This window comes from Mustelus asterias, chromosome 26, assembly GCF_964213995.1.
Source record: "Mustelus asterias chromosome 26, sMusAst1.hap1.1, whole genome shotgun sequence".
In the NCBI taxonomy this organism is placed as follows: Eukaryota; Metazoa; Chordata; class Chondrichthyes; order Carcharhiniformes; family Triakidae; genus Mustelus; species Mustelus asterias.
Genome location: NC_135826.1, coordinates 38,360,643 through 38,380,485, shown reverse-complemented (window position 1 = coordinate 38,380,485; position 19,843 = coordinate 38,360,643). Strand labels below are relative to the sequence as shown.

General features: G+C 44.7%; 1 protein-coding gene across 1 annotated transcript in view; it reads right to left on the bottom strand.

Moving 5' to 3' along the window:
- upf1 (UPF1 RNA helicase and ATPase) overlaps positions 1–19,593 on the bottom strand; it is an 80,830-nt gene extending 61,237 nt beyond the window's left edge. Inside the window, exons 1-6 of the mRNA XM_078198732.1 lie at positions 19,534–19,593; positions 16,822–16,964; positions 15,739–15,828; positions 8,616–8,783; positions 1,811–1,991; positions 1,064–1,225 (exon numbers count right to left, since the gene is read on the bottom strand). Of these exons, the coding sequence (XP_078054858.1) occupies positions 1,064–1,225; positions 1,811–1,991; positions 8,616–8,783; positions 15,739–15,828; positions 16,822–16,964; positions 19,534–19,593 (804 nt within the window). The remainder of the gene's footprint in view (positions 1–1,063; positions 1,226–1,810; positions 1,992–8,615; positions 8,784–15,738; positions 15,829–16,821; positions 16,965–19,533) is intronic.
- Positions 19,594–19,843: the final 250 nt, after the last annotated feature.

The following is a 19,843-nucleotide window of genomic DNA, read 5'->3' as shown; positions in this document are numbered from 1 at the left end:
TTGCCCTCCAGATTTCTCTTAACTCTACTCCTACACCCTCTATACTCAAGGGATCCACTTGATCCCAGCTGCCTATGCATGTCATATGCCTCCTTATTCATCTTGACCAGGGCCTCAATATCCCGAGTCATCCAGAGCTTCCTACTTGCCCTTCAGTTGAAAAGGAATGTGCTTACCCTGAACCCTGGTTATGATAGAAGAAATGATAGAAACCCTACAGTACAGAGAGAGGCCATTCGGCCCATCGAGTCTGCACCGACCACAATCCCACCCAGGCCCTACCCCCCTATCCCTACATATTTTACCCTCTAATCTACGCATCCCAGGACACTAAGGGGCAATTTTAGCATGGCCAATCAACCTAACCCGCACATCTTTGGACTGTGGGAGGAAACCGGAGCACCCGGAGGAAACCCACGCAGACACGAGGAGAATGTGCAAACTCCACACAGACAGTGACCCAAGCCAGGAATCGAACCCAGGACCCTGGAGCTGTGAAGCAGCAGTGCTAACCACTGTGCTAACATCCTTTTGAAAGCCTCCCACTTACTCTTCTGGCTGGGGTTTATTTAAAGACAGAGGTCTGCAAGCTGCTTTCTCCACAAAATCTCTCAAAGCTTCAGGGCTGTTTACATGTTAGAACAAGTATATTTATGGTTGCTAACTGCATTTAAGTGGTTTCGAAGTTGTTGCTTATTTGGAACTGAAACAGTGATAAGTTAGAAATCAGTTGTTTCTTTTCATGTTCAAATATTGTTCAATGGGAATAGTTAGGCTGCTTAGTTTGTAGTGCTACAGTTAAACTGTGTTATTAAAGAAAGTTTGTTTGGCTATAAAAGTTCCAAAATTTGTCAGCAAACCCAAGACTTGCTTGGTCTGTTTGGATTAGTAATCGGCTGGGTAAACTCACTATGCTATGGAGGACGCCTTTTCCAGGATTCCTCAGTAACCAAAAGTAATCAGCTGCCAGATGCTTTCACAGGTTATAAGTCTCAAAGGAGCAAGACTAAGAGCTCAATTTAGCACTTAAAAATACACAAAGCCAAGGTACACTGCACAATACCTGGGATTCCTTTAGCTTCTTGTCATAGTCAGCCTCCAGCTTGACCAACGGACCAAAGATGTTCTGGTATTGATAGGCATCTTCATAACGAAGGAGTACATGTTGGGGCTCTTCATCCACTCCAGGCTTCTCCAAATCCTCAAGGGTAGCAGATGGATTATCCTACAAAGCAAGAAACACACCCCATTGCACAAACCACATTAGATTGTTACTAGAGGGATTGGAATTTTGACATTTCAATGTCTGAAGACAAATTAAATTTGTGATTAACATAGTGATTGATCCCATACATACAACCAGCCTGTTACATGGAACATTAGAGCACACTCATCCTCCTCTTGGCCCACTCGTGTTCAAGGAGCTAGAAACAATACATAGTGCGCGCAGACTGCATAGAAATTATTCAAGGGTAATTCTAACAAACGTTGGTGCAAAAGTTACCCCAGCCACTGCCCTTATACGCTGCTCAGCAGCCAGTGTGACAGTGCAGAGGATACAGTAAGCTTAGTTGGCACTGATATTTAACTGGCTGGGAAATCAGATAAAAGACTACAGGAATCAGAAGGTTGTCAGGCCTTCCAGAATACAGGACAACAGGTGACCAGAGATCTGATGACAGGTTTGACAGCTGTGCAACTAGCAATTGGTGATACTGTTTCATCTGAATATTCTTGTTCCAAAATTACACATTCCCTTTTGGCACCAGATTGGAATCGGTTAACAACTTGCCCATTACGCAATTTGTACCTTCCAGAGTTCCTCCAGTTTGTTAATCTGCTGTGCTGTAATCTGACGGGCTCGCAGTTGCTCCTGCTCCGAAGGAATCTTCACCAGCCAAGACAGAAAGCAACGGTCCTGAATTAGTGGCTGCCACTGTGAACTATCCCAGTTGATGTCCTTCAAGCTGCTCTGACTGGCACACGGTTGTCTGTGGAATAAAAGTAATTGCATGCAACATTTTAACATTGTTTCTGCCTTCTTCCAAAGACACAGAGCAATGAAGAATCAGATTATAAATCTCGCTGAAATTGATTGATGTGAATCAAAGCTGCCTTCAACAATTGCAAGATTTAAAACCATACAGCATAAGCTAACATTGCTGTTTTGTCCTATTGTTTTGATGGACTTGCTAATGACTGCTCAAATTCTTAAACTAACACCATATGTTCCACCTACTGTTACATTTCTTCCTTTTGCACAAAATGGGTTGAAGTGAAACACCGTTTCCCAATATCAAGGAAGCATTAATGTAAATGAGAACAAAGAAAATTCCAGCACAGGAACAGGCCCTTCGGCCCTCCAAGCTTGCACCGACCATGCTGCCCGACTGAACTAAAACCCCCTACCTTCCAGGGACCATTCCCATCCTATTCATGTATTTGTCAAGACGCTCCTTAAAAGTCATTATCGTATCTGCTTCCACTACCTCCCCCGGCAGTAAGTTTCAGGCACCCACCACCCTCTGTAAAAAAAATCTGCCTCGTACATCTCCGATAAACCTTGCCCCTCGCACCTTAAACCTATGCCCCCTAGTAATTGACTCTTCCACCCTGGGAAAAAGCTTCTGACTATCCACTCTGTCCATCCTCCTCAATCTTATAGACTTCTATCAGGTCGTTCCTCAACCTCCGTCGCTCCAGTGAGAACAAACCAAGTTTCTCCAACCTCCCCATATAGCTAATGCCCTCCATACCAGGCAACATCCTGGTAAACCTCTTCTGTACCCTCTCCAAAGCCTCCACATCCTTCTGGTAGTGTGGCGATCAGAATTGAACACTATATTCCAAGTGCGGCCTAAGGTTCTATAAAGCTGCAACATGACCTGCCAATTTTTAAACTCAATGCCCCAGCCGCTAAAGGCAAGTGTGCCTTCTTGACTATCTTCTCCACCTGCGTTGCCACTTTTAGCGACCTTTGTACCTGTACACCCAGATCCCTTTGCCTATCAATACTCTTAAGGGTTCTGCCATTTACTGTATATTTCCTATCTGTTTTAGACCTTCCAAAATGCATTACCTCACATTTGTCCAGATTAAACTTCATCTGCCATCTCTCCACTCAAGTCTCCAAACAATCTATAGCCTGTTGTATCCTCTGATGGTCCCTATCGCTATCCACAATTCCACCAACTTGTGTGTCGTCCGCAAACTTACTAATCGAACCAGTTACATTTTCTTCCAAATCATTTATATGTATTACAAACTGCAATGGTCCCAGCACTGATCCTTGAGGAATGCCACTTGTCACAGCCCTCCATTCAGAAACACACCCTTCCACTGCTACCCTCTGTCTTCTATGACAGAGCCAGTTCTGTATCCGCCTTGCCAGCTCGCCTCTGATCCCATGCAACTTCACCTTCTGCACCAGCCTGCCATGAGGGACCTTGTCAAGACCTTACTGAAGTCCATGTAGACAGCGTCCACTGCTCTACCCTCAATCATTTTCGTTACTTCCTCGAAAAACTTGATCAAGTTAGCGAGACACAACTTCCCCTTCATACAACCATGTTGCCTCTCGCTAATATGTCCACTTATTTAAATCCGATCTTGAAGAATCCTCTCCAATAATTTCCCTACCACTGATGTAAGGCTCACCGGCCTGTAATTACTTGGATTATTCTTGCTACCCTTCCTAAACAAAGGAACAACATTGGTTATTCTCCAATCCTCTGGGACCTCCCCTGTAGCCAGTGAAGATATAAAGATTTCTCTCAAGGCCCCAGCAATTTCCTGCCTTGCCTCTCAGTATTCTGGGGCATATCCAATCAGGCCCTGGGGACTTGAATACCTTAATGTTTTTCAAGAACCCCAATACCACTACCTTTTTGATCTCAACATGACTCAAACTATCTACACACCATGAGCTTGTGCATCCATAAGACACAGGAGCAGAATTAGGCCACTCGATCCATCGAGTCTGCTCCGCCATTCAATCATGGCTGAATTTTTTCTCATCCCCATTCTCCTGCCTTTTCCCCATAACCCCTGATCCCCTTATTATTAAGAACCTATCTATCTCTGGCTCAAAGACACTCAATGACCTGGTTTCCACAGCCTTCTGCGGCAAGGAGTTCCACAGATTCTCTGGCTGAAGAAATCCCTCCTCATCTCTGTTTTAAAGGAGCATCCCTTTAGCCTGAGGCTGTGCCCTCTGGTTCTAGTTTTTCCTACTAGTGGAAACATCCTCTCCACGTCTACTCTATCCAGGCCTGTAAGTTTCAATAAGATCCCCCCTCATCCTTCTAAACTCCAACGAGTACAGACCCAGATTCCTCAACCGTTCCTCATACGACAAACTCTTCATTCCAGGGATCGTTCTTGTGAACCTCCTCTGGACCCTTTCCAAGGCCAGCACATCCTTCCTTAGATATGCGGCCCAAAACTGCTCACAATACTCCAAATGGGGTCTGATCAGAGCTTTATACAGCCTCAGAAGTACATCCCTGCTCTTGTATTCTAACCCTCTCGACATGAATGCTAACATTGCATTTGCCTTTCTAACTGCCGACTGAGCCTGCACTTTAACCTTAAGAGAATCTTGTACAAGGACTCCCAAGTCCCTTTGTGTTTCTGATATCCTAAGCAATTTCCCCATTCAGAAAATAGTCTATGCCTCCATTCCTCCTTCCAAAGTGCATAACCTCACACTTTTCCACATTGTATTCCATCTGCCACTTCTTTGCCCACTCTCCTAACCTGTCCCAAGTCCTTCTGCAGCCCCCCTGCATCCTCAATACTACCTGTCCCTCTACATATCTTCGTATCATCTGCAAACTTAGTAACAATGCCTTCAGTTCCTTCCTCCAAATCGTTAATGTATACTGTGAAAAGTTGTGGTCCCAGCACTGACCTGAGGCACACCACTAATCATCGGCTGCCACCCTGAAAAAGACCCCTTTATCCCCACTCTCTGCCTTCTGCCAGTCAGCCAATCCTCTATCCATGCCAGGATCTCACCCTTAACACCACGGGCTCTTAACTTAAACAGTCTCCCATGTGGCACCTTGTCAAAGGCCTTCTGGAAACCTAAATAAATCACGTCCACTGGTTCTCCTTTATCTAACTTCCATGTTAGCTCCTCAAAGACATGACCGCTCCTTGACAAAGCCGTGCGAACTCAGTCTTACTTCATCATGCACTTCCAAGTACAGTGCGGCCCCGTTATAACGCGATGGTTGGGGTCCATAAAATGTTATCGTGAAAAAAGCGGGTTCGCACTAAATTTGCCAATCATGAGCGGAAAGAAAAGGGTCAAATGATTCATCGCGTTATATCCAAATTCGCGCTAAATCGGGGCACGTTAAATCGAGGTTCCACTGTACTCTGCGATCTCATCTTTAATAATGGACTCTAAAATCTTGCCAATGATCGAAGTCAGGCTAACCGGCCTATAATTTCCCTTCTGCTGTCTCCCTCCCTTCTTAAACAGCAGTGTTACATTAGTTACTTTCCAGTCCTCTGGGACCCTCCCTGCCTCCAGTGATTCCTGAAAGATCACCACCAATGCCTCCACAATTTCCTCAGCTATCTCTTTTAGAACCCTGGGGTGTAGCCCGTCCGGTTCAGGTGATTTATCCACTTTCTGACCTTTCAGTTTCCCCAGAACCTTCCTCTTTAATGATGATCCAATTGATGATTGGGACAATTTATTAAAACATACCGGTATTTCAGTCTCAACTCAAATTTATAGCTTACAATTGCAGAATAAACACCCTTGCTTCTGATGTTGGAAAACAAAACTTTTGTATTTTTCAGATGAAAAAGGAAATTTGCTCTGCATTTCAGTATCCTGTTCTTCACTGATAGATTTCTAGATGACCAGTAGAAATCTATATTTGAAAATTGACTGATAAAACTATTGGGGCAGCACGGTGGCACAGTGGTTAGCACTGCTGCCTCACAGCGCCAAGGACCTGGGATCGATTCCCGGCTTGGGTCACTGTCTGTGTGGAGTTTGCACATTCTCCCCGTGTCTGCGTGGGTTTCCTCCAGGTGCTCCGGTTTCCTCCCACACTCTGAAAGACATATTGGTTAGGTGCATTGACCCGAACAGGCACCAGACTGTGGCGACTAGGGGAATTTCACAGTAACTTCATTGCAGTGTTAATGTATGCCTACTTGTGACTACTAAACAAATTTTTAAAACCTGATAGTAGAAAGATATCAATCCTGGCATCGAGCAACTGTGAATTACAACTACAGGGCTTTGCAGCAGGATGGGCCAGGTGAAACAGCAATTCTCGCTGCATATGATGCCATCTATTTGACATTGGTCTACACACACAGCCTACTTTACAGTGCCCCTGACCTGTCCCAACACAACCCCACTCTTCCTAGTTATTCAGTTGCTCCTATTAACACATTCTGCAATCCACCTCTTGCCACCATTAGCACTCTTCATCCTTTCATGGCACCATTAACACTCCCCCTTTGTCTTTTGTCCAGGACAAGTTTGCCCACATCTCCGTTGTCCTGACTTATCCCTGTTCTTCTATCCTGCCCCATCTCTTTCCAACTATATAATTCTGTAAATTTCTACCTTACTTCAGTTTTGTAGAAGGGTAATTTAGATCCAAAACATTAACTCGGTTTCTCACCATAGATGCTGCCAGACCTGCTGAGTTTATCCAGCATTTTCTATTATTATTACGCTACAGTTGAGGGAACAAAACAGTTTGGGTGACTGCTTTCGGAACATCTCTGTTCAGTTTGTAAGTGGGACTCTGAGCTTCTAGTTTCATTTGAATTCTTTTCCCTATTGCCACTATGACCTCAGCTGCTTGCATTGTTCTATCAAAGCTCAATGGATGCATCTTTCGATCAGATGCTTTACAGCCTTTCAGACTCAGTTCAACAATTTTAGGTCATAACTTTTGCCCCATTATTGCAAAGGCTGGGAATCCTGTAGTGAGACGCTCATCTCCTGGCTCCACAGAGCCTGTCCACCATCTACAAGACACAAGTGTGATAGAATACTCCCCACTTCACTGGATGAGTGCAGCTCCAACAACACTCGAAGCTTGACACCATCCAGGACAAAGCAACCTGCTTACTTGCTACCCCTCCCACAAACATTCACTCCCTCCACTATCATGTATAGAACTTTGGTGAGGCCACAGCTGGAGTACTGTGTGCACTTCTGGCCACCACATTATAGGAAGGATGTGATCCCTCTGGAGGGGGTGCAGAGGAGATTCACCAGGATGGAACATTTCAGTTATAAGGAGGAGTTGGATAGGCTTGGGTTGTTTTTCCTGGAGCAGAGAAAACTGAGGGGCGACCTGATTGAGCTGTTCAAGATTATGAGGGGCATGGACAGGGTGGCCAGGGAGCAGCTATTCCCCTTAGTTAACGGGCCAGCTACAAGGGGACACAAGTTGAAAGCGAGGGGTGGGAGGTTTAGGGGGAGATTGGAGGAAAAACTTTTTTACCCAGAGGGTGGTGACGGTCTGGAATGCGCTGGCTGGGAGGGTGGTGGAGGCAGGATGCCTCACATCCTTTGAGTACCTAGAAGAGTACTTGGCACGCCATAACATTTAAGACTATGGGTCAAGTGCTGGCAAGTGGGGTTAGGTGGGTAGGTCAGGACTGTTCATGCGTCGGTGCAGACTCGATGGGCCAAAGGGTCTTTTCTGCACTGTAGTATTCTGCGATTGTGATCAACGCACAGTGGCAGCTTTGTTTACCATCTACAAAATGCACTGCAGGAACTCACCAAGATTCCTTCGGCAGCACATTCCAAACTCTCAACCATTACCATCTAGAAGGACGGGAACACCATCACTGGAAGTTCCTCTCCAAGTCACTCACCATCCTGACTTGGAAATATATCGCCGTTCCTTCACTGTCACTGAGTCTATATCCTGGAACTCCCTAACAGCACTGTGGGTGTACTACACCACAGGGATTGCAGCGGCTCAAGAGGCAGCTCACCATCACATTCTAAAGGGCAATTCAGGATGGGCAATGAGTCTAGCCAGCGAAGCCCACATCCCATAAATAAGTTTTTAAAAAATGCTTTGCGAGGTCCCTCGGGTCTTCTGTACTTCCCAGTGTCCTGCCATTCATGATGTATTCTCGCGGTGTTAGCCCCCACTCCTTTTTAAATATCATCTCTAATTTCACCTTTCGATGTCATGGCAACCTGTCTCCCTGGCCCTTTCCTGATATCTGTAACTTAGCCATTAATTTTTTTAAAAATCCAATTCAATCAAATCAAGTCCAATTCAGAGTCTCAACAAGTGAGACATTCCCAGGGCTCTCACCTCCTGTCTTAGGCTTGATCTACATGATCCAAGCTGAGTGGAGTAGGCATTGCACCTCCTCCAAGGCCCGATCTCATTTGCATCTTAGCCAAAAGGCTGAGATGCCGCTTTTAAAAATTCCCTCAAATGAAGTTAAATGCAACCTAATGACTTCAACCAAGTACAGCATGTCGATACTACACTTGGCCTTAGCCAAAAAGCCTAGAAGCGATAGCCACCAATTGTGTTGTCAGACCATGCATTATCAGTTTAATCTTTTAGCCCATTGCAGCTTCAGACCAAACTCACCTGCATAACAGCACCACGACAGAGTCAGCCTTGGCAGGGATGAAACCCAAGAGGAATACATTCCTGCAACCACAGTTGTAGCACTCCAGGACAGTCTCGCCCAGTGGTCCATCTTTGTGCAGAGTCACTTCCTTACACTTGGCTCTCACCAAGTGGTTAACAATATGGCTGCAAGGTGGGAATGAAATCAAAAGGGTATTTAGTAAATTTGAAAATCAAAAGGCAAGCTTTCATTGAGCCGACAAAGTCAATATTTTTCTCAATAAGAGGCTGATACTGACAGCAAAGGAAGCAACAAGGAAAGTAGAAACTTAAGCAAGGAGGACTAACAGGGGTCATGAAAAAGCATTGGCCAGCAGGATTAAGGAAACTCCCAAGGCTTTTTACACATATATAAAGAGCAAGAGGGTAGCCAGGGACAGGGCTGGCCCACTCAAGGACAAGGGAGGGAACCTATGCGTGGAGCCAGAGGAAATGGGCGAGGTATTAAATGGATACTTTGCGTCAATATTCACCAAAGCGAAGGACTTGGTGGATGATGAGTCTGGGAAAGGATGTGTAGATAGTTTGAGTCATGTTGAGATCAAAAAGGGTGGTGGTATTGGGGTTCTTGAGAAACATTCAGGTAGACAAGTTCCCAGGGCCTGATGGGATATACCCCAGAATACTGAGAGAGGCAAGGGAGGAAATTGCTGGGGCCTCGAGAGAAATCTTTGTATCCTCACTGGCTACAGGGGAGGTACAGTAAGAGGTCTCACAACACCAGGTTAAAGTTCAACAGGTTTATTTGGCAGCACTAGCTTTCGGAGCCTCAAGCTCCTTCTTCAGGTGAGTGAGGACTTGTGTTCACAAACAGGGCATATAAAGACACAAATTCAATTTACAAGATAATGGTTGGAATGTGAGCCTTTACAGGTAATCAAGTCTTAAAGGTACAGACCACAACACTGTCATCAAACCAGCAGACAAAGGAGGGGTCACTGTCATACTGAACAGAACGGATTACTGCAAAGAAGTGTACCAACAACTGAACAACCAGGAACACTACAGTCGGCTACCCGCAGATCCGACCAAAGAACACACCCGTCAACTCAACAGACTGATCAAGACCTTTGATCCGGACCTTCAGAGCACCCTCCTTGCTCTCATCCCGTGTACTCCCCACGTTGGAGATCTCTACTGCCTCCCGAAGATACACAAGGCCAACACATCCGGTCCCATCATATCAGGCAATGGGACCCTGTGTGAGAACCTCTCCAGCTACGCCGAGGGCATCCTGAAACCCCAGCTTCTGTCGTGACACCATGGACTTTCTACAGAATCTCAGCACACAGAGCAGTTGAACCAGGAGCACTCCTCGTCACAATGGATGTCTCGGCACTCTACACCAGCATCCCCCACGACGACAGCATTGCTGCAACTGCCTCAGTACTCAACACCGACAACTGCCAATCTCCAGATGCAATTCTACAATTCATCCGCTTCATCCTGGACCACAACATCTTCACCTTCAACAACCAGTTCTTCATCCAGACACACGGAACAGCCATGGGGACAAAATTCACACCTCAATATGCCAACATCTTTAGGCACAGGTTCAAACAAGACCTCTTCACTGCACAGGATCTTCAACCAATGCTATACACTAGATACATCAATTACATTTTCTTCCTTTGGACTCATGGTGAACAGTGAAGCAATTATATGACGACATCAACAAGTTCCATCCCACCATCAGACTCACCATGGACTACTCTCTGGAATCGGTTGCATTCTTGGACACACGCATCTCCATCAAGGACGGTCACCTCAGCACTTCACTATACCGCAAGCCCATGGATAACCTCACGATGCTCCATTCCCACCCTAAACACGTTAAAGAAGCCATCCCCTACAGACAAGCCCTCCGTATACACAGGATCTGCTCAGATGAGGAGGATCGCAACAGACACCTCCAGACGCTGAAGGATGCCCTCATAAGAACAGGATATGACGTTCGACTCAATCGACGGTTCCGACGCGCCACAGCGAAAAACCGCATCAACCTCCTCAGAAGACAAACACTGGTACTCGTCGTCCAGTACCAAACAAGGGTACTGGACGACGAGAACTGGCGGCACGGTAGCACAGTGGTTAGCACTGCTGCTTCACAGCTCCAGGGTCCCGGGTTCGATTCCTGGCTCGGGTCACTGTCTGTGTGGAGTTTGCACATTCTCCTCGTGTCTGCGTGGGTTTCCTCCGGGTGCTCCGGTTTCCTCCCACAGTCCAAAGATGTGCGGGTTAGGTTGATTGGCCAGGTTAAAAATTGCCCCTTAGAGTCCTGAGATGCGTAGGTTAGAGGGATTAGCGGGTAAATATGTGGGGGTAGGGCCTGGGTGGGATTGTGGTCGGTGCAGACTCGATGGGCCGAATGGCCTCCTTCTGCACTGTAGGGTTTCTATGAATCTATGAAACCCTTCGTCGTCCAGTACTTCCCCGGAGCGGAGAAGCTACGGCATCTTCTCCGGAGCCTTCAACATGTAATCGATGAAGACGAACATTTCGCCAAGGCCATCCCCATACCCCCACTTCTTGCCTTCAAACAACTGCACAATCTCAAACAGACCACTGTCCACAGCAAACTACCCAGCCTTCAGGAGAACAGTGACCACGACATCACACAACCCTGCCACAGCAACCTCTGCAAGACGTGCCGGATCATCGACGTGGATGCCATCATCTCACGTGAGAACACCATCTACCAGGTACACGATACATACACTTGCAACTCGGCCAACGTTGTCTACCTGATGCGCTGCAGGAAAGGGTGTCCCGAGGCATGGTACATTGGGGAGACCATGCAGACGCTACAACAACGAATGAATGAACACCGCTCAACAATCACCAGGCAGGAGTGTTCCCTTCCAGTCAGGGAACACTTCAGCAGTCACGGGCATTCAGCCTCTGATCTTCGGGTAAGCATTCTCCAAGGCGGCCTTCACGACACACGACAACGCAGGATCGCTGAGCAGAAACTGATAGCCAAGTTCCGCACACGAGGACAGTCTCAACCGGGATCTTGGGTTCATGTCACACTATCTGTAACCCCCCCCGACTTACTTGGGCTTGCAAGATCTCACTAACTGTCCTGGCTGGAGACAATACACATCTCTTTAACCTGTACTTAATCCTCTCTCCACTCACATTGTCTGTACCTTTAAGACTTGATTACCTGTAAAGACTCGCATTCCAATCATTATCTTATAAATTGAGTGTGTGTCTTTATATGCTCTGTTTTGTGAACACAAGTCCTCACTCACCTGAAGGAGCTTGACGCTCCGAAAGCTAGTGCTGCCAAATAAACCTGTTGGACTTTAACCTGGTGTTGAGACTTCTTACTGTGCTTGCCCCATTCCAACACCGGCATCTCCACATACAGGAGAGGTCCCAGAGGATTGGAGAATAGCCCATGTTGTTCCTTTGTTTAAGAAGGGTAGCAAGAATAATCCAGGTAATTACAGGCCAGTGAGCCTTACATCAGTGGTAGGGAAATTATTGGAAAGGATTCTTCAAGACAGGATTTATTCCCACTTGGAAATAAGTGGACGTATTAGTGAATGGCAACATGATTTTGTGAAGGGGAGGTCGTGTCTCACGAACTTGACCAAGTTTTGCGAGCAAGTGACAAAGATGATTGATTAGGATAGGGTGGTGGATGTTGTCTACATGGACTTCAGTAAGGCCTTTGACAAGGTCCCTCATGGCAGATTGGTGCAGAAGGTGAAGTCGCATGGGATCAGAGATGAGCTGGCAAGGTGGATACAAAACTGGCTCAGTCAAGTAGTGGAAGGGTGCGTTTCTGAATGGAGGGCTGTAACAAGTGGCGTTCCTTAGGGATCAGTGCTGGGACCTTTGCCATTTGTAATATATATATATATATACACGATGGAGGAAAATGTAACTGGTTTGATTAGTAAGTTTGCAGACGACACAAAGGTTGGTGGATTTGCGGATAGCAATGAGGACCATCAGAGGATACAGCAGGATATAGATCAGTTGGAAACTTGGGCTGAGAGATGGCAGATGGAGTTCAGTCCGGACAAATGTGAGGTAATGCATTTTGGAAGGTCTAATACAGATAGAAAATATACAGTAAATGGCAGAACCTTTAAGAGTATTGATAGGCAAAGGGATCTGGGTGTACAGGTACACAGGTCACAATGTGGCAATGCAGGTGGAGAAGGTAGTCAAGAAGGCATACGGAATGCTTGCCTTCATTGGGGGGGCATTGAGTTTAAAAATTGGCAAGTCACGTTGCAGCTTTATAGAACCTTAGTGAGGCCGCACTTGGAATATAGTGTTCAATTCTGATCGCCACACTACCAGAAGGATGTGGAGACTTTGGAGAGGGTGCAGAAAAGATTTACCAGGATGTTGCCTGGTATGGAGGACATTAGCTATGAGGAGAGGTTGGAGAAACTTGGTTTGTTCTCATTGGAGCAATGGAGGTTGAGGGGCGAACTGATAGAAGTCTACAAGATTATGAGAGGCATGGACAGAGTGGATAGTCAGAAGCTTTTTCCCAGGGTGGAAGAGTCAATTACTAGGGGGCACAGGTTTAAGGTGCGAGGAGCAAGGTTTAAAGGAGATGTACGAGGCAACTTCTTTACAGAGTAGTGGGTGCCTGGAACTCGTTGCCAGGGGAGGTAGTGGAAGCGGATACGGTAGTGACTTTTAAGGGGCATCTTCACAAATACATGAATAGGATGGGAATAGAGGGATATGGTCCCCGAAAGGGTAGGGGGTTTTAGTTAAGTCGGGCAGCACGGTTGGTGCAGGCTTGGAGGACCGAAGGGCCTGTTCCTGTGCTGTAATTTTCTTTGTTCTTTGAAGTTAACTTGAACTCTCAGTGCCTTTCCTGCCTTCAGGACATCTCAAAGGACTTTAAAGCTATCAAATATTTCTGAAGCATATTGCAGCCAAACAGTTGCCAAACTACCAACAAGGTTTCAATTAGGTAAAGAAACATTTAAACTGTTCATGATTATGTTGGTTGAGGGAGAAATTCAGGACACTGAGGAAAGCCACTCTACCCATCTTCAAATGGAACTCTTACACCCACCCAGACAGAGGCTCTTTCTAGCAGCTCTTTCATATGACAGTACCTCCAACAGTGTAGAATCAGTGCTGCAATGAAGCATCAGTCTGGGTTATGTGCTTCAGTTATGAAGATGCTTTCAACTCATTAACTTCGAGGTGAGAATGCTACCAGAGGCACACTGACAGGAAAAGATGTTTTCAAATACACTTCATCACTAACATTGCTTTACTATAATAAACTTGCTGGGAACAAATAGATTTATTATAGAAGGACAGTTCAGTGAATTACTCCATGCAATGTAGGATCTCACAACAGTAAATCTGCAGCTCCGAGATACATCGAAAGTTAATTTAATCTCATTTCACTGCCATAGAGGGGAAGTTTCCATTATAATCAGTGAATGGAATGAATCCTTTCCTCAATATTTAAATATTCCTTTGCTCATTGCTAGAGTGATCTGGTAGTTCACTCAACTGAACATCTGCCAAAAGAAAAATCAATAACCTTCCAGCACTTTTAGCGGCATTGCATCAATATGTAGTGGTGGAATTTTCATTTCATGGCAGATCAGTTTATTCAAATGTCAGTGATGGCTCAGTTGGTAGCACTCTCATCTCAGAGTCACATGGCTGAGCACAAAAATCAAGGCTAACATTCCAGCGAATACTGACCAAGTGCTATTTTTTTGACAAGAGAAAAACCAAATTTGTGTCTCCCTCAAGTGCCATGGAATCTTTTACACAGCTGTCTTGAAGAGGAACAGCAAAGTTATTCCCAGTGTCCTGGCCATTATTTATCCCAGGACTAAAATCACAAAAACAGATCATTCTCACATTGTTGCTTGTGGAAGCTTGCTGTGCACAAACTGGCTGCCACGTTTCTTACACTAAGTCAGTGACTACACTTCAAAAAGCAAGACAGGCTGTGAAGGACTCTGGGAAATTTAGTGAAAAGCACCATATAACACGAAATGAATACTAAGATTAACTTTAATTGTTAAGTAGTCGTCAAGTTAAATATGGTGTAAGCTAACTTTAGTGAAATAGAACAGAAAAGACAGGGTCAGCAAAAGAAACAGGATCCTTAAAATCTAATAAAAGATTGCGTTAAATGCATGACGTTGTATAGATTCACGTTTTACAGAGAGACTACATGGTCATAAGTTGAATCCACTTGTCTGTGAACAAATACCGACTGTTAATAGCAGTGGGGTGTGGCTACCAAGTCTAAGAGAACCAAATTATCAATTTAAGATAAAAGCATATTACTGTTGATGCTGGAATCTGACAAGAGGGGGAAATGCTGCAAATCTCAGCAGGTCTGACAGCATCTGTGGAGAGAAAAGAGCTAATGTTGAGTCTGGATGACTCTGACGAAGGGTCACCCAACTTGAAACATTAACTCGGTTTTCACTCCACAGATGCTGTCAGACCTGCTGAGATGTTCCAGCATTTTCTCTTTTTGTAACAATCAACTTAAGTTGAAGTACTGTATATAGCTCGTTACGCCTCTCATAACACTAAGTTATACTATTTCTACCATCAATGCTACTTTTCAGTTATTGTTGTGGGGCAATCACAGTAGCCAATCTGCCACAAGGTGCAATGGATGGAGTGGTCATTTAATCACCTTTCAGTATTTTTGGTTCACAGAGAAGTGTTGCCCAGCACACTGGGGAATTCCATGCACTTCCACAAATAATGACTTGGATCTTGTGTCTTCCTGAATAGGCAGTAAGGCTTCAGCCTAAAGTTTCACCTTCAGCAATGTGACTCCAGAGCCACAGCAATGTGGATGATTCTCAACTGCTCTCCAAGGGCAACTAGGGATGGGCAATAAATGCTGGCCAGCCAGTGACACTCATGCCCCATGAATGAAAAAAAAATGAAGTCCCCGTGTAGGCTTACTGGAATGTCAACCTGAAGTGAGACCCGATCCCACAAGCTTCAAACAAGAGACAAGAGTACGACCAACTGAGTTATTCTGATCCTAAAATTTTCTGACAGAAGCCACAATTTGTTCATCACAAATCTCCTCACTCACCTGCCAGAGGTGTTTCCACGACCATTACAGAACCATTTTTTGCTGGTATTGCAGTAAACAACACAGGCGGGATCATGAATTCCGCAGTAACTGCAAAAGAGAACAGAATGAATGAAATAAACAGCTTTCACAAACTGGTGCACAATTTCACTGACTTGTGTTTGTTTTCAACAAAAGAAAGAAATGTAACAGCAAGCTCTTAGGAAGGCAAATTAATGCTGCTGCTTATTGCAAAGGGAATGGAATAGAAAAGTGGAGATGTTTTGCTATAGCTCTCTAGTGTCAGTGAGACCAGATCTAAAGTAGTGTGTACAGTTTGGGTCTCATTTTAAGGATATAAATGCATTGGTGGCAGTTATGGGGAGGTTCACTTGACCAATAGCTGGGGTGGGGCTCATCTTGAGTGAATGTTGGACAGGTTGAGTCTGCACCCATTGAAGTTTAGAAGGATGAGATATGAGCTGACTGAAACAGAAGATCCTAGGGAGATTTGACAGTGTGGACACAAAGGATTTTTCTCTTGTGGGAGAGACTGGAACTAGGCAACAGTTTAAAAATGAGGGATCTCCCATTTAAGATGGAGGGGGGAATTTTTTGAGGGTTATGAATCTTGTTGAGGCTTTGGGGGAGGGGGGTATTGGTGGGGTGCAGAGAAGAAAAACACAGAGCAGAATCATAGAATCCCTACAGTGCAGAAGGAGACCACACAGTCCATAGCGTCTGCATCGACTCTGACAGATCATTTTACAGGCCTTATCCACGTAACCCTACGTATTTATTCCACTAATCCCCCTAACCGACACACCTTGGGACATTAAGGGATAATTTAGCATGACCAATCCACCTAACCTGCACATCTTCGGACTGTGGGAGGAAACTGGAGCACCTGGAGGAAACCCACGCAGACACAGGGAGAACGTACAAACTCCACACAGCCAGTCACCCAAGGTCAGAATCGAAACCTGGGCTCCTGGTTGTGAGGCAGCAGTGCTCACCACCGTGCCGCATGTTGCGAGACTCCATTCCCATGTTTTTTCCGACTGAACATTTTGCAGGGTTAGACAGGTTGTCACATTGTGGTACCTGCAGGCGTGCAAAGGAAGGTCCTTGGTGTAATACGTATCCTCTTCATCTTCCTCAAAGTTCAGTTCTGGTAACAACTGACTTGCTTTGGCAATGGCATCATCAACTGCTCCATTCTGGAGAACTCCATCTGGTCCATTCACCTGTGTGAAAGAAGATCATCGTCAGCACTTACAGGGAAGGGCGAATGAAGCAATTACCATCCCATCATAGGCTTCTGTTCACAATGATCCACAGCAATCTCATATCCCATATCAATAAAAGAGAAAGAAATTTGTTCATCTTTTCTGTACAAATATAGAGCCTGCTTTGTCCCCTCCCCAAATAACAGTAGCATACTGCCATGGTACAATAGTGAACCAATCATTATGTTGTGGAATGTGGGCTAGTTTTCACTATTCCATCATCTGTGCTAGATGAAGTTATTAGGTAGTAAGCTGCTGGCCTTTATAGACCATCACTGGTTCAAGAACAGCACTGCTTACTGCCAACATTGTACACAGTTTGTTAAATGCAACTGAAAATAGTAGCAGCCAGGCATTGTCCTCCTAATTATAACACGTTTAATCTTCAACTCTCGTCACATCAAGAAAAACCGTCAGAACACAGAGCATGTTAAATATTCATTGGGACAGAGTCTCGGGATTTCTGTCAGTAATTGGAAAGGTCATCGCTGTTTCATCAGAACCCTACCATACAATCCTATTCTGCCAAAGTTCATTTCACATCAGAGCACAGATCCTCTCTACCTGCACACAGAATCCAGGTGAAATGAAAAATGTTCCATAAACTTTCAAAACAGCATGCGCACAATGCAAGTGTCAATTAATTCAAACGCAGAAAGATAAAAAGAAATGAACACAATCAACAGAAACATCCTGAAAGTGCAAAAGTGAGAGAAAGTCCTGAGATCAAGATACTTAGTTAGTAATACATTAAAAAATGTTTTTCACTTAACACCATTATATGCAATTAAATACAATAAGATACAATGGAACAGACTGAAAACTGCATTACATTTAATCTCAAATACAAGTAACAGGAACATACTGCTTTTCAATGATGGGAAAAGCTTACTATCAGATGTCTAGTTTGGCTATCCATTGAATGGCCCGAGTGGAGAAATGAGGTGACTCCCACTACAGGTCTAGGGCAAGTTGATATGTGCTGTGGTCCGGGACTTGTGGACCATCATATTTTGCAAGTAATGAAGCACATTCAGTAATTTGGGATGGAATTGCACAGTATCTATGTAACTGTAAATGACAAGATGCAAATCATCAGAAATAAAAATGCCCCTCAATCTGAGAATAGTTGCTCAGATTTCTCTTTGGTTCTACTGTGAAAGGTTAGTAAGTTACAAAGATACCCCCTTCCTTAGCCAACCCTACTTTTCAAGCAATATTATGGCAACAGGCGGTTACTAATGAGCAATGTTTAACAGACCTATAACCAACAATTCAATCGCCAGTTGGTGACTTGAGTGTTCTGCACCTTTCTGCATTCAGTGCCTGGCATCTTAATCTATCTTCTCAGGTTAACACATCAACAAAAGAGCAAGGCAGACAACTGCACTTGCTAATAATAACTAGGCAATGAGTAAGCAAGTATTAATTTAGTGAAGGTGCAGATGCTGTCCTTATCTATGAAACTGGAGCAAACTGCAGGTGAAAGCAGTTCTGTTTTTAAATGTTTATTAAATGACAAACATCAAGATATTTCCCCACCAGCCAACAAAATAAATGCCTGCATTACTTCCCTATCACATGACTTGATCACAGAGAAGCCAGTGGCTGAGTGCACAGGGAGAGCCCATTTCCCTCAGCAGAGAATTTAATAATAACCAGAGGATATGGAATTAACATAACTGGTAAAAGATTAGTGAGGAGTTGCAGTAAATATTTCACCCAGAGAGGGAGGGCTTGGAGCTTTCTGCCTGAAAGGCTCATCACATTTAAAAAAATATTTGGTTGTGCACTTCAAATGTCATAACCTACAGGACTTTGAACCCAGAACTGGAAAGTGGGATTAAGTTGCATAGCTCTTTGGCAGCCAGCACCAATGAACAACTTCTGTGCCATAGACATCTGTTCCTGCATAATACACTGCTTGACATTTCCATCTCTAATAGAAATGGAACAATTGCAGCCATGGGGCAACAAATTTCCTGTATTGCACAGAGCATGCTTCAAGCAGGCAGCACTCAACCAGGTGAATTGCATTGAGGTTTTAAGTCAAAACTGGCAGTACTTGGGCAGGCTGCACATTTTATTGGTAGTGAATTGTTACTAATGGGTCCCCGCACCTGAATGATGCGAGGAGTGTTTGCCCTGCACGGATAGCCTGCAGTGTCCCTGGAGGGAGTGGTATTGGACATCTGCTCCATCTTGCAGGAGCATGACAGCTGACCAGGAAGGAAATCCCCATTACTGTAACCAGTGGGCCGTCAGGCACTTCAGCAGTTCACCACCATCTTCTCAAGGGGAATAAAGCATGGACAATAAATGCCTTGCTAACACTGCTGGCATCTCAAGAACAAATTTTTAAAAAACAGCACCACTGTAGCAAAAGGAATCCCAGCAATTCACATCATAAAAATGCTAACCTTTAGGCACAAAATGCCCTATTCTTCTTTCTTAGCCAATAAGCTAATAAAGCCAGATTCGGATTAGTCCCATTTTCCGGAATTTCCCCTCCATCTCAAAAACCCACCTCTTTGATCAAGAATTTGATCACCCTTCCTAATTTTCCTTCCTCAGGTTTAGTGCCCATTCCGTTATGATTTCTCTGAAGTACCTTGGGTATTTTATGTTAAAGGTGCTATAAAGGTAAATTGTTACAGTACACCAGATACTTTAACTTCCAAGTATAATAAATTAAAATAACATCCAGAATGTCTCCTAGAATATACAAGCGCAAAGGTATTTGCTCTTTTCATTCAGAGTCCAACCTTGAGTAAATTGGAAGGAATGGGTGAAGGAAATGGATGGGAGATGGTAACTTATTGGCAAATTACAAACTA